Source organism: Acanthaster planci, linkage group LG02 (genome assembly GCF_054643075.1).
Source record: "Acanthaster planci isolate LZ-2023a linkage group LG02, COTS_SCS, whole genome shotgun sequence".
NCBI classification, from domain to species: domain Eukaryota; kingdom Metazoa; phylum Echinodermata; class Asteroidea; order Valvatida; family Acanthasteridae; genus Acanthaster; species Acanthaster planci.
In genome coordinates, this window is record NC_141778.1 from 18,071,814 (window position 1) to 18,085,129 (window position 13,316).

General features: G+C 41.3%; 1 protein-coding gene across 3 annotated transcripts; it reads right to left on the reverse strand.

Moving 5' to 3' along the window:
• Positions 1–131: 131 nt before the first annotated feature.
• Positions 132–13,130, reverse strand: nup58 (nucleoporin 58). Of its 3 annotated transcripts, XM_022243344.2 has the most exons (12): positions 13,030–13,130; positions 12,408–12,541; positions 11,498–11,674; positions 10,331–10,559; positions 9,824–9,889; positions 9,044–9,298; positions 8,536–8,654; positions 7,920–8,002; positions 6,283–6,481; positions 5,357–5,770; positions 2,970–3,021; positions 132–1,088 (listed from the first exon to the last, which is right to left on the reverse strand). In XM_022243344.2, the coding sequence occupies exons 1-11, from the start codon at positions 13,113–13,115 to the stop codon at positions 3,008–3,010; spliced, it is 1,776 nt and encodes a 591-aa protein (XP_022099036.1). In that variant the 5' UTR covers positions 13,116–13,130; the 3' UTR covers positions 132–1,088; positions 2,970–3,007. The 3 variants fall into 3 exon arrangements, with proteins under 3 accessions (XP_022099036.1, XP_022099035.1, XP_022099034.1); XM_022243343.2 differs by lacking the exon at positions 2,970–3,021 and having other exon boundaries at positions 11,498–11,671; XM_022243342.2 differs by lacking the exon at positions 2,970–3,021.
• Positions 13,131–13,316: the final 186 nt, after the last annotated feature.

Consider the following 13,316-nt stretch of genomic DNA (forward strand, 5'->3'; position numbering starts at 1 on the left):
AATGATCATAAATTAATAAGTTTGAGCCAAATATGGTGTCTGTCAAGAGGTATAGATTCTACACCCTAGTCTCATTAGAACATAAACGAAACTAAAATAAATCACTCTCTAAAGCAAGAAACCAACAAGACTTGTGTCTTTTGTACAGATGTATTGATAAGATTCTGTTTACGAATACAAAGAAAGAGAAACTAAACATTACTCATGGCATGGCATTTCATCAGCTTAGCACAGGAAGGTCAACGTAAGCAGTTGTGGTATTAATCTCAACTAGCAAAAAAAGCCTCAAGTGAAATACAACAAAACCTTAAAGACCTCACCATCGGTAACACATGCAGAGGAGGCTTAATCTATTACCAACAACCACCCAATAATGTATATTAAAAGCACATCATCAAAATAATGACAAGATGCCCAATGTATGCCATGCAACACCCTTTCAAAAACTTCAAAACTGGGGAGGCCAAGTCAGGTTGCTGTCAAAAAAAATACCACAGGGTTCACATTACAGGACAATTCCAAGGTGAAAGCAGAATTCTTTGAAGGGCTGGTGAACTTGAGAGAAAATTTTATTCTTTATTAACATGTACAGCAAACTATTTTGCACAAAACCTGGGACTGGAAAGGTATAATTTTGCTGCTGACTGCAGCAGCACCTGTAGTCAAGGTGCGGTAAGATGACCACGCTATGTAAAAGTGCACCCCGACATTATTAGAAAACTTGTCCAAATCAGTTGTTCAGTACATGCGCACAGAAATACTGCAATGAACTGGAAACGGTCCATGTCCACACTTTCAGAGGCTCCTGGCATGGCTCTTACTGTATGCAAATCTGCCATCTCTGATTTACTTTGATGTCTATTGAACACTGACTACTAAATCCTGGGATGTGACAAGCACAGAACTGAGGGCGTATCACATGAGTGAGGATGTATCATACATGAGCGAGGACTTCAACTGTATAGAGATGCAAAGCCTTGACTCCTTTGGTTTCCTCTACCTGGTTCCCTTCCTGAACTTGCTGGGAGGTTTCTGAAGCTGAAGCGGCTTGCCCGTGGTAGCAGAGCCAAAATTGGTCATTCCCAAACCTCCAGTGAAATAAAGGAAACATAGAAAAGAAAGCACTATTTACCAAAGGGAGTTTTTCTGAGAATAAGTTCGAGAAAATTAAGACAATAAATAAACGTTTATTTATACAGTGAAATTCTCAATCAACAAAGCCAGTGTATAATTATTTTTGTTCATTCTGGGAGGCTGTGGATTGTACTGACATCAAAACAATAAAAATGTGATTTAGACTTTACTATGCCTATTATGAAAGTTGGCTAAAACTCCAATAGAATGTCTTTTACAAAAATGTCACCTATCAAAAAGATAGCAAGACAACAAAAGGGCAGATGGGCAAAAATAAACAGGCAAGCAAAAACCTTTGCAATGGAAAATGGGTTGAAGCAAAAGAATGAAGATGTGACTGAGCGAGAACATGGCTGCAGCAAAAGTGAGCCAATTGTGATATAAAAATGCTTAAAATATTCACAACCTTTCAAATGAAAGATGGGTGAACATGCACTATGTTGAATACATGAACAATACATGTACATGTATTTTAACGGTCTGCTTATGCAAGATAGTTCACAAATTGGACTTGGAAGTGAACTTGCAAAAACTGTTAAGACAAGTCACTTTTCAACACGGGCTTTTTCAGGAGTAATTTCATGCAAGCATGAATATGTTTTTATTGTGATCTTTAAATGAAACAGGCAGTTTGACATAGCAAGGCTGCTACTTTGAAACTTGAAGAAAAAATAACCTTGTTCTAACAAAGCCTCACAGCATTTTTCAACCAACACCACACGACAACAGGGTATTTCAAGTGGAGTTGAAAGGAAAATAAGGCCACCTCATTTTCATATGTTGTCGGCTGTAGATATGTGTGAATACGACACAGGTTTGCACCTTGCCAATGTCTTAATTTCTTGGCTGCCAGGTGAAGGTGCTAAAAGTCCAATAGTCTTAATGCATGCAGCATTTTGGCCTGAAATGTCCGCTGTTTATTTGGACAAATCACTGAACTCACAATACCAGACTGAAGCACCAGATGGGAACTTAAAAAAAAAGAGTGTGCTCATCAGCCAGTGTTCTGCATGCAAGGTTCCAGGAAGGTGGGCTGCCCTGCAATAATGTTGCTATCCTATCCTGAAGTGTTAATTATGACCCTGCTTTTTCTTCTTTTTTTTGGTTAAAATTTCAATGCAAATCATCATCTATTTGCAGCCAGAAAGCAATTCTGTGACCATCGCTCAGATCACCCGACTGCACCACACTCTTCACCTAATCGCATCCTTCAGGTTAAGACTTCTAACAGCGATCCCAATCGCACAGTTTAGAAATGCTTTGCCCGGGAATACAGTGGGTTGCATCCAGGAATGCGTTTTGAAACTCATATACAGGTACAACATCATCCCCTCCACAAAGTGCATTCCACTGGCAAACACATACATGATGCGTGAACAGCATGTTATGTAACATGTTCAGGTTTGCTGGTGACCTTTGGTTCACATTGTGCAAAACAACAGCCACACAAGTGTACAGTGTGTCTCACTTTGATCATCCAAGTGTCCTCGCTCATTAAGCGACATGTACATGTACTGGGTGCATAGCCCCCTCTTTTGTTCCTGCACACAACTAACATACCTGTCACGTAGGAATGCAACACGTCAACCCCAGAAATATGAGGAAGACCCAATGAACACAGTACTGGAAGGTGAGGTCTCAATCATGTTTGTTTTGGAACTTAGATTTTAGGGTTTTAAGCGTATTTAATACTAATGAATGCAGCTTGCAGCTTTAAAATGATGAGTATGGAGATGAAGGTGTCAACAGGTTTGGGTGTGAGTGGTCAATGTCGTGAGGATAGGGAGGAAACAAAGAATAAAAATTACAGGAAAACAAGCAAGGAAGTCACTCACCGAGGTGAGACTTTCAAGCGGTTTATTTAGAGGAACACCTAAAACTTGAAAGCTACGGAGTAATGACAGAGGAGATGTATGAAAATGCGCCGTCAACAAACAGAAGGATGATTCATTTTGGTCACATATACAAAGTAAGAGAAGGTGTTTGTTGGAGGCGGGAAAAAGCTGCGGGTGGGAATGATGGGCATGTCCTTTCAGGTCCCACCAGTAGTTGCAAGATTTCAGAGCCATAATTGTGGTCATGCCATGCACATTTATTTTCGAACGGTTCAGATTTGGGGGGGGTTCTGATACAAAATATTTTTTTCCAAGGCAAGAATTATTTAATGATTTGTAGCCACGCAGTCAAATGATGGATTAAGAAATTGCGTGCACTGCAGTACTGTGAGTGTACAGGACTGAGCAGTATCGAGTACACTGCTTACACAAGCTGACTGTGACAAAGCAGACCAGAAGAAAAAAAGAAAGCCAGAGATACAGATATGAGTTGGAAACAAACTAAATGGCCAAAATACCAAGAAAATTAATAGCATGAAGAGAACCTTGGCTAACATGGGTCAGTGAAAACAGAGGATGATTTGAAAGAGTTGGGACATGAAATGTCTAGGAATGAGAATGAAGCATGACATGGCAAGTTGGCATACACAAAGATCTCTACTGTTTTCATATCTGTTAGTCCTATTAAAAGTACAGTCCATCATTTGCAAACGATGAAAGGTCATTTCCAATGATGTGCCTAAAGATGTATTTTTGGCAAATAATTGTCATTCAAAGCATGCGCAAGTGTTGATACGTCACACAAACGTGCGCGGCTAATATAATTTGTCGGTATGGGTACACGGTGCCGGTGACACTCACTCTGTTACTGCCCACGTTATGTCTACGTGTATCTGGTTCCTGCCACACAGGCCGAAGGAGTCATACAGCACATATTTACATATATACAGGAACCACCCTTGGCCTGGCTAGCTTGGAAACCAGGCCTGTACGCGAATTACGTTACGCTAACGCTGGCAAGGAAATCAGCGAAGGTAGATACACGTAGGCCCTGAGCGTACAGCACACAAGATCACGTGCGCAGTGCAGGGGATCATGATAAATACCCCAAACAAGCTGGGAAATCCGTGCACTGACCTCATTAATTTTGTGCATACAGTCAGTTGAACAAAACTTTCAGTTTAAGCACTTACTGTCTTAAGGCTCCATGTTGAGTAAACAGCCATGAAACAAACTAAGATTTCTTTATTAAGCACAGGTGCAACTTTCACAAAATTTCTATGCATGCGTAGCAAAATGTTATGCAATAAGAATAGTGCATAGCAATAAAGGCTATGCAAAAATCCTTGTCAAAATTATGCCACAGACTGAGCACTTTGATATGGAATCGACATCCTAGAATATTTTTTTTCTTCAAATATACAGAATTCACTGAGCTGAGACTTCATTAAGTTTATTCTCAGGCACCGTACTTAGATTTTAAGTAATTTTGTTGCCTCAAAGGAACAAAATGCACAGACGACAAATGATGGATTGTACCATTAATAACCACCAACATATAAATCAGGGGCATCTGTTTACACTGTGCAGGTAACTATTTGCTTAATCGTGGAAGTTAAACAACAAAGGGAAATCTAGCTCTATGTTGTGTGATAGTGCTTGAACTCTACACTTTTTAAGCAATCAAAATGACACAAAATCAGGTGCTGAAGCCTTTACTTTCCAGCAAATATGGGGCAGTTTAAGGGCGACTGAACTTTGCAGTAACTGAGCTGATGCAATTATACTGTGCATCTACCTGAAAAGGTTATCAGCTTGGTAAAAGGGGGGGTAGGTACAGACAGTTAACGGAACTAACAGGGTAAGGCATGCACGAATGAATTATTCTTAGTGTGAACTGGGCATGACATCTCATCTTGATAACATTAGCAGGTGCCTGGGTTAATTTCAACTCCCACTTGCAAGATGGAAACATGCTTTTTTCTCCCATATTTTGGGAAGACAAAAGTGCACCATTCTGATTCAACGAATAGATGATATGTGATGGCTCCGAAAAGGAAAGAGTTTGGAATGTAGAGAAAGGCGGGTGGAAAGGGAAATTAATATGAAGACACGGCTTTTACAAAATGACTCGACCAAAAAGTGGCAACAAGTTACAGAAGAAATGATTAATTCAACAACTGAGTCTTTCATAAACAAATACGATGTTTGAAACAGGAACAATTTACATGTCATATCTGCCAAATGGTAGTGCAACACCGCTTGTGCCAAACTTATAGAATTAACCACAAGCAAATTTATAAAAAGTGACAAAATGGATGTGCTCGACTTCACACAACATGGGACTTGGAAGGCTGGAAAGTTACGTTTGGGAGAAAGGATTCTACCTGATCCACCGCCAAATCCAAAGGAACTGCTTCCAACCGTCGGTCCAGCACTCAAACTGCCTCCAAAGCTGGCTGCAGTGCCGGTTGGCTTTGTTGTGCCAAACCCAAATGAGGTGCTGCTGGTGCCGAAACCTGACGTTCCGCCCAGCCCGGTGCCCAGTCCGCTCGTCTGGCTGCCCAGCCCGGTAGACTGGGTGCCAAAGCCACCTGTCCCAAAGCCCCCGGTGCCCAATCCACCAGCACCCAGTCCCCCCGTGGTACCCAGTCCTCCACCCAGTCCCCCGCCCAGTCCACCTCCCAGGCCAGTGCCTGTTCCCAAGCCCAGGGTGCCTGTTCCAAATCCTCCAGTGCCCAAGCCGGTGGTGCCCCCTATGCCACCTTGGAAGGGGCCTGTTAGTCCAGCACCCTGTATTCCTAAATGTAAAAATAAAGTAAAACAGAAATGTTTAGCAACTTTCATTACACACAACTAAGCATCAGGCTGAGAGTCAAAGTGAGATTACCATAGAATCTGCAGCTAAATGTTAGTACAGCTTTCCAAGTAACTTGCAGCTATTTTCTTGTTTGTCACTGTCACATAGCAAATAGTGTTGGGCTAGCTTACCTACATGTACTGTATGATCGAATGATAAGGATTTCTCAGTTGCCCAGAAATACAGTGCATGTATATGAGACATAATTAAAGATTTTTGTGTACCAGGGGAAAATGAAAGTTTTGTATCAGACAATGTGCCATTTTGAAATGTGTAGCAACCCTTAAGCTATCTTCCTGTGGTTGATAGGTTATCTTCAAGGTAATACAAAATAACAACTTGGAAAAAAAGCCTGAACATATCGCACAGAAATTTCAAGATTTCTCTAATATTCTCTTCTTCTCTGTCTTCGCGATTTTAAGCAGAGTCTCTGGAATTCTACAAGACCCTCACCTGTCGGTCTCTGGGCTGTCTGAAGAGCAGTTGCCATGGCGATGGCAGCAGCATTGGAGATGTTATCAAAGGCTTGTGGTCCGGTTGGGCGAGCGGCCATCTTTTGCTCTCTCTCGGCGACCTTCTTCTGAAGGGCAAACACGTTGTCTGTTTCGCCGTGGTAGACTCGACGGAAGTTAAGATATTGCTCTTTCTGAGCCTGTCAATGCAATCAGGTTATTTGACATGCCTGACAGTCTCTCCAGTAGAACTGTTTTGTTAAAAACCTACATTAGTAACGTGATTCAATTTCTTTACTGAACTCCAAAATGCCTTGCCTAAACCATTGAACAAATGAACAAAGGTTAGAGGCATTCAACAATGTACACCAGTTCTGAACAGTACATTGCTTAGAGTAAAAGAAGTTCAGATATATGTACACAGGACTAAACTCCTATTTTAACGCTTTGCAGTGCCTAGCTGCAAATATCAAGAGGCAATTCATGGAATTGCTGAGCGTAATATGTTGTTAAGTACAACAGATGTTTGCTCAGCAAACACAGGCTAGCTATCAACGTGTCATGGATGAACACTGCTTGTGACTATTTCTCAGTTTTTCTTGCCCAGCAAATTCATTTTCTGTGCAATATATTTGCGTACATAAAATTGAGTCCTGGAGAGCTATATTTTTAGGTGTAAATTAAAGGACAAATTTCAATGGATCATTTTGACATCTTTGATCAAGTAACTAAGAGTTAAGTAACAAATCTGTACTAGCACTTGACAGATAAGAGGAAAAATTCAATTGGCCCTAGCTGGGGTTGAGAAGTAATCTTTCAAGTCAAGTTGCAACCAAGATAGTCCCAGCTGAAACAATTCAAAGGCCAACTTGAATTTGAAGAAGGAGGTAATTTTGCTGAGAGTATCAGTATACGTAGCTGTTGGTGCCCAAATCAGTCCCGTGAAAGCACGATAGCACCCTCTGTTGTTTGCAGGCATTCAGGCTGTAATGATGGGATGCCAACGCATGGCATCATTCGTTTTTTTTCACGAGTTGAGCGGAATGGACCATGGAGGAAAAAAGTTTTTTCAATCTCTGCATCTTTCTCCTAGGTTAAACTTTTGAAAGGAATTGAAGGAAAGAATTTGGAAGCCTCTGTAAGACTAAGAGCTTTGTAACTCTTTGTACAAGGACCTTTTGTAAACGTTAAGCACAGTGTTAATCATACCGTACGCAGGCCTGTGGAGTTTTGACAAGTTGAAGTTACATAGAATTACAGTTGTGGGAAGAGACAGTTGAAAGGTACACCAGCACGAACTCTTGCCTTTATTTGAGTGCACAGTATAGACTGATATAGCTTCAAAGAACTGCTAGAGCGTTGGAAACTTCTTGATGTACTTGTAGGCCCAATCCATTCACTCAATTACCAGATGTACGTGAAATAGTGAGGTGGTGGGCAATAGAGCTAGTACGATAAGAAGGGCCCATGAACTGATAAAAGGGCAAGTACAGTAGCTATAAAAAAAGAAATGGTGCAATGTTCTTTGCATAATCTATGCTCGTGTTCCTCGCTTGACACTTTTGATAACACACTTTACTTACTTCAACCTAGATGGTTTGCAAGACACTAACAGTGGATATTTTTGTTCTGACTCACTCTGACAGCTTCATGGACCAACTGTAGCTGTGCAGCCAGAGCAATGAAAGTTTCATTCAGCTTCACCAGTATCGTGGCCAATTCTGCCGAACCAAAGTGATAGAAAGAAATGCATTGGGTCACTTTACAGTCGTCTTTGATTTCAGCTAAAATCATTTTGCAGGCTGCTGTTTTGATAACAGTCTGATTTTTAGGGCTTTTAGAATTCCCTGTGTGGACAAGATGTCCACACAGGACAGGTAGGTGCAAGACAGGTGCAGGTAGTGAATATGTGTGGATCAGCATAGGCCCACACAGCATTCTCCTGCTCCAAAAATAAGGGCTAGCGTCACAGAGTTAGGGCTACATTGCAAAATGAAGGGCAACAGTCAAGGAAAGCAAAAAAACACTCTAGCTTGGAAGAATGTTGTTCACAGAAAGAGGAAAATGAGTACCTTCTTTCAATTTTCTTAACTTCATGAAGACAAATGTCCTCACTAGGTTTGTAGCGCTATCGTGAACGTGTCAGCTTGCGTTAAACTTTAGAGTGTTGAGGAATTTTGATGTGCCTCAGTACATTACACAATGAAAAGAAATGGGCCAACAAGAACAATGCGCCATGCGGTATGCATCATACCTTGAGGCGTGTAGACATTGGGCTGTGCGAAGGCAGCCATGAAGCTCTCCATCTGTTCAATCTGTTGCCTGCATAAATGCATCTGCTCCTCAAACTGCGCTGTCAGTCTCTGGAAATACCTGACAATTGCAGAAAATAAGTGTCATGAACTTTGTATATGACTACACTCTCTGCTTGTTACAGCATGAAAATTTGCCCCAGGGTATCAGTGCTGAAGTGTGTCGTTTCTTAGTGTCACATTTCATCTACATACAAAGGGTGCAACCTGTGATGGATTCGGAGATGGAAATATTCACAGTCATTTCCTGCCAAGGAAACCAGAGATTAACACTTGCCTGGTAATCTGGCTAGGAACAGACTTGTTTTTGCTTTGCTATTCTAGTTGGCAATCTGCTTTCACTAAACAGATATTTCTGGGGCTTAGCACATTTGAGTACTTAGCAGTTCAATGAAAGAAGGCCCTCAATCAGGTATCAGCCTATGGGTACGGGTAGGTGAGTACACTTACTCGGTGGGAGCGTAGTTCTCCAGCTGAAGGGCAGGGGGGATCTCCTGGGTGCGGTGGGCTGTCTCTGCATTTTTCAGCTCCTGGGCTGACTCCTGCTTGAGCTTGTGGACGGCCCCAGCATTGCGCTGCAAGCCGTTGGACACCACGGCCAGCAGCTGCTTCAGGGCAGCGATATCCTCCCGCACCCGGTGGTAGGGCTTGACCGAGAAGCGAGCAATCTCCTCACGGATGGCCTTTTGTTTCTCAACATACTCCCTGAGAAGAAGAACATTGATGAAATGCTAATAAAAAATTGTGATATGAGATATGATGTTTTAACATCCAAGGGATTAATGATAGATCACCTAGATAAAAATCAGCCATTGACGAATGAACACACTCTGGCGACAGCTGATCGTATCATACGTATGCCAGTTTCCTGCACCTGCTACAGTTTATCTTTATTAATTGTACAGGAGAATATAGCACCTGACCCATGAATGCAAGTGGTCTCATTAACAGTCCCTGATATCACAATGTGATATGCACAAGGATGAGGGTAATATGTGTTCGTATTGACCAGTCACATGATTGTAATGGGCCAATGAAATTACAGCATGCAAGACAGAGGTATAACAATATACAATTATACTGGTCTTCCTGATACTACTTGATAATGAGCAGTGGTTTCCAACAACAAAAATTCCTTCTTGTGCTTAATACTGAATGAATGGTTGCACCAAAACCCAATCAAGCAAATTATAAAATGAAATTACACAACGAAGATGAGCTATAACTTACTTGAATGATGTGACTGTTTCATTAATTTCTGGCGGTAGGGCAGTTTCTTTTATTGTCTTGTTATCACTGTGAAAAGAAAGATAAATTTAAAGTTACCTTTTTATAGGGAAAAAAAATGACATCTGAATTTACACTGAAAAATGCTGTGTGTTATTCAGCAGGCATAAAAATGACTTCTGCACATACGTCAGTAAAATGTTCACTTAAACTCAATATGCAGTGTGCACTTTAGTGAACAATACTGACATAAGAGTCCAAATTTGGTTGCTAAGACTTCGGTACATGTACTATTTCAACATTTACTGGTTTTTACATGTACTGTATCCTCACCAAATATAGTTTAAACTTAAACATCGGATGGATCAGTCAGTTAATGAATACACAGCACTCTACTCTTCAAAATAAAGAGCGACATGTGCTTGCTCACACACAGACTTTTTAAGTAGCACTGTAACAACATTTCAAAGCAGATAAATTAAACAGGACTTTCTAGCTAAGGCATATTACCTGGTGCCCAATGATGCAGTACCGGTGGTTCCTGTTGTACTGGAAGTGGCCAGCAACGAAGACGGGTCCACCCCTCCCAGCCCTTTGCTGATGCCCGACGCTGGGGTGGTGGTGACGGTGGTGCCACCCCCTAGGCCAAAACCGGTGGAGGTGATTCCCGATAAGCCGCCCAAAGACAACCCCGAAGAGGAGGTTGTGGTAGTGCTTTGGAGACCTAGGCTAAGCCCCCCTGGATTTTGTCACACAACCAATCAGACAAAATTGCAGCAGTTATTAATTCCTGAAATTACTGAATTTCCTTTTCAAGGTAATTACAGAATGTTATGCTACTAGAAGTAGACCAGTTCCACTTATATTTGAAAAATTTTTATGTGCGTGTGGGTGTTGGACAGTAAAATGTGACAGTTTCAACTGCAGAAAAGTTACTTCCAGGGATGAAGCAACTGGCATGAAACAAGAACTGGAAAAATGATCTTTCACATGGGTACTGCACTCAAACAACATCCCTGTTACACCTCTGTTACATGAACACAATATTCTGAGCCTCTCCTGTATTCATCATGTCATTTCAGGATATATCAAAAGCTTCACATGCATGTGCATGTAGGGCACAAGGAGGACTTCACTACAGTAAGGAAATAGTCCATGGTTCCATCAATGTATGAATACACACAAGAGGGGCTTCATTAACCCCTAACAGCCCCAAATCCTCCAATTTCAATACGATTTTACATACATCCTCAGGGGTTAGAATTAAATGAAGTACACTACCCGAAAAGGGGCACAATTCTATTCAGATGTCCCCTATTTAGTTCTGATGCCACTTTAGTCTACTGAGTACTTAAAGTTACCCTCCTTGCCCCGCACCCCGGTTCAACCCTACCTTCTTCCTCTTCCTCCCCGGTCTGACAAGCTGTATATGTGGGTTTAAAAAGTACTTGATTTGAGTCCTTTACAAGTCCATGACTAGCTATTCAAATGAATGGCGACATAAGCCTTCCTTTGTCAATGTCCACCCTGTTTCTTATGACTAGTCTTGGGAAGGGATCTTATGAAACCTGCGATGGACTCATTTACAATTTTCAGACACACTGGACTACAATTGAGCTACACGTATCCCTTAGGGAGCCCTGAACCAGAGATGGAAGTGTTCCACTTCTAGGTTACCTGATGTCGACGTCCCGCCTAGAGAAAAGCCTCCGGTTCCTGCTGTTGGAGTAGACCCAAACAGACTGCCCGGCTTGGTCGTTGTGCTGGCTCCAAAGCTAAAGCCTGAGGCTGAGGTGGTTGTCTTCAGGCCAAGATTCAACGACAGACCCCCTGAGGCAGTGGTTGTTGTGCCTGCTAGAGTCACAAATTGGGGTAATACATACAAGAGACTCATGATTACCACCAGGTTTCTGGTGTTCTCTGAGAAAACTCTAGCAAAAACTCTTTTTGCAAGCACTGTGCTGTAAACAGCAGTCAGAGATCTTCCAATGCAAAATGTACCACTGTTGGTTGATGGTAAATATGGTACGTATGAATGTTGATCTTTTCAATTTTGACGTTATCACCGATGAGTGTAGTAGAAAGCTAGCTGCACTAACCACTCAATACTAAATTTTATTTAAAAAGCTGGAAAAAATTCCAGCCGTTGCTAAAAACAAACGTGCACAGGGTGGCGTAAGGTTTTTTGATTAAGTAAGTCTACTGCAGCAGCACAAAAATAGCTAAATATTTCAAGGTCAGAAACAAGAGAATTATAAAGCACAACTTGAACACAGGCTCCAACCTATTTTTTCAATAAACTCAAGCCCACACTTGATTGCCCAGTCATCAGTCCAAGACCCCCAAAGACACAGTAAGTCATTTTCTGGGCACAGCTCACGTCAAGTCAAACACAAAACTTTCTAAGAACCATTCTGGATATCATGGGATATGAGTCTACACTGCTGTGGCCTCAGACACAGCAATGGCCTTGGCCAGGGACTGTGGCCTTGGACAGGGACTACATCACTCCGTTGATCCACATTTGAAACAAACTTATACCCATGTACTGACCAGAGATTCAACGGTTTAAGCTTGTCTATCATACCAGTGGTTGTGGTGCTTATTACTGTTCCCCCAAAGCTGAATCCACCTGTCTTGGTTCCACCCAGTGAGAAACTAGACGATGCTGCGGCAGCCGGCATGCCTAAACCCAGGCCTGATGTAGTTGTTGTTGCCGCTCTATTTAATAAATTAAATGTACAATGTCAAACGATTAATAAGCACAAATTAACAGAATTGTATACAGATACAATGGCGTATTAAAATGATCTGTCCAGCGAGACCAGTGGGCTTGCACAATTGACAAATTTGACATTTGATGTTCAGCCAAACTTCCCAAAGTTAACACTGGTTATAATGAAAAAACTCTTGATGGCATCGATGGCTGAAAATTACCTTGCTTTTCACAACAAAAGGACCACAAGCCACTAAATTAAACTGCCACCCAGGCCTACTTTACTTTACTTTACTGACCAATTCATTACTGGGGCGCCCCCTCGTGGAAGACGTACTGTAATTGTATTGCTGGATCAGTGGATGTTTATTCAACATGTTCATTTCAACCTCATGACAAATAACTCACGGGTCTTTTTAAGATGAAATCTAACGGTTCATCAAAAGGTTCCAAATATATCACTATAATGTTTAATTTGATATGCCAAACTTACGATGGCGTGCCAAATGTAATTCCTGTTGGTTTTGTAGTTGAAAGTGAAGAAGTACCACCGAAGGAAAATCCACCGGAGGCCGCCATTTTTCTTGAGGTCAAAGATCTGACCTAGGCTATGAAAATATTATGTTTCTTTCTCTGAATTTGTTAAAAGAATGTTTTGAAATAAAATAAATTTAAAGATGTAAAATAAATATTTTATTAAATTAAGAAATAAAATAAATTCTAACATTTGAGATAAAAATAAATTAACACCTTTTGTTGACTTACTTAAACAGAATTATT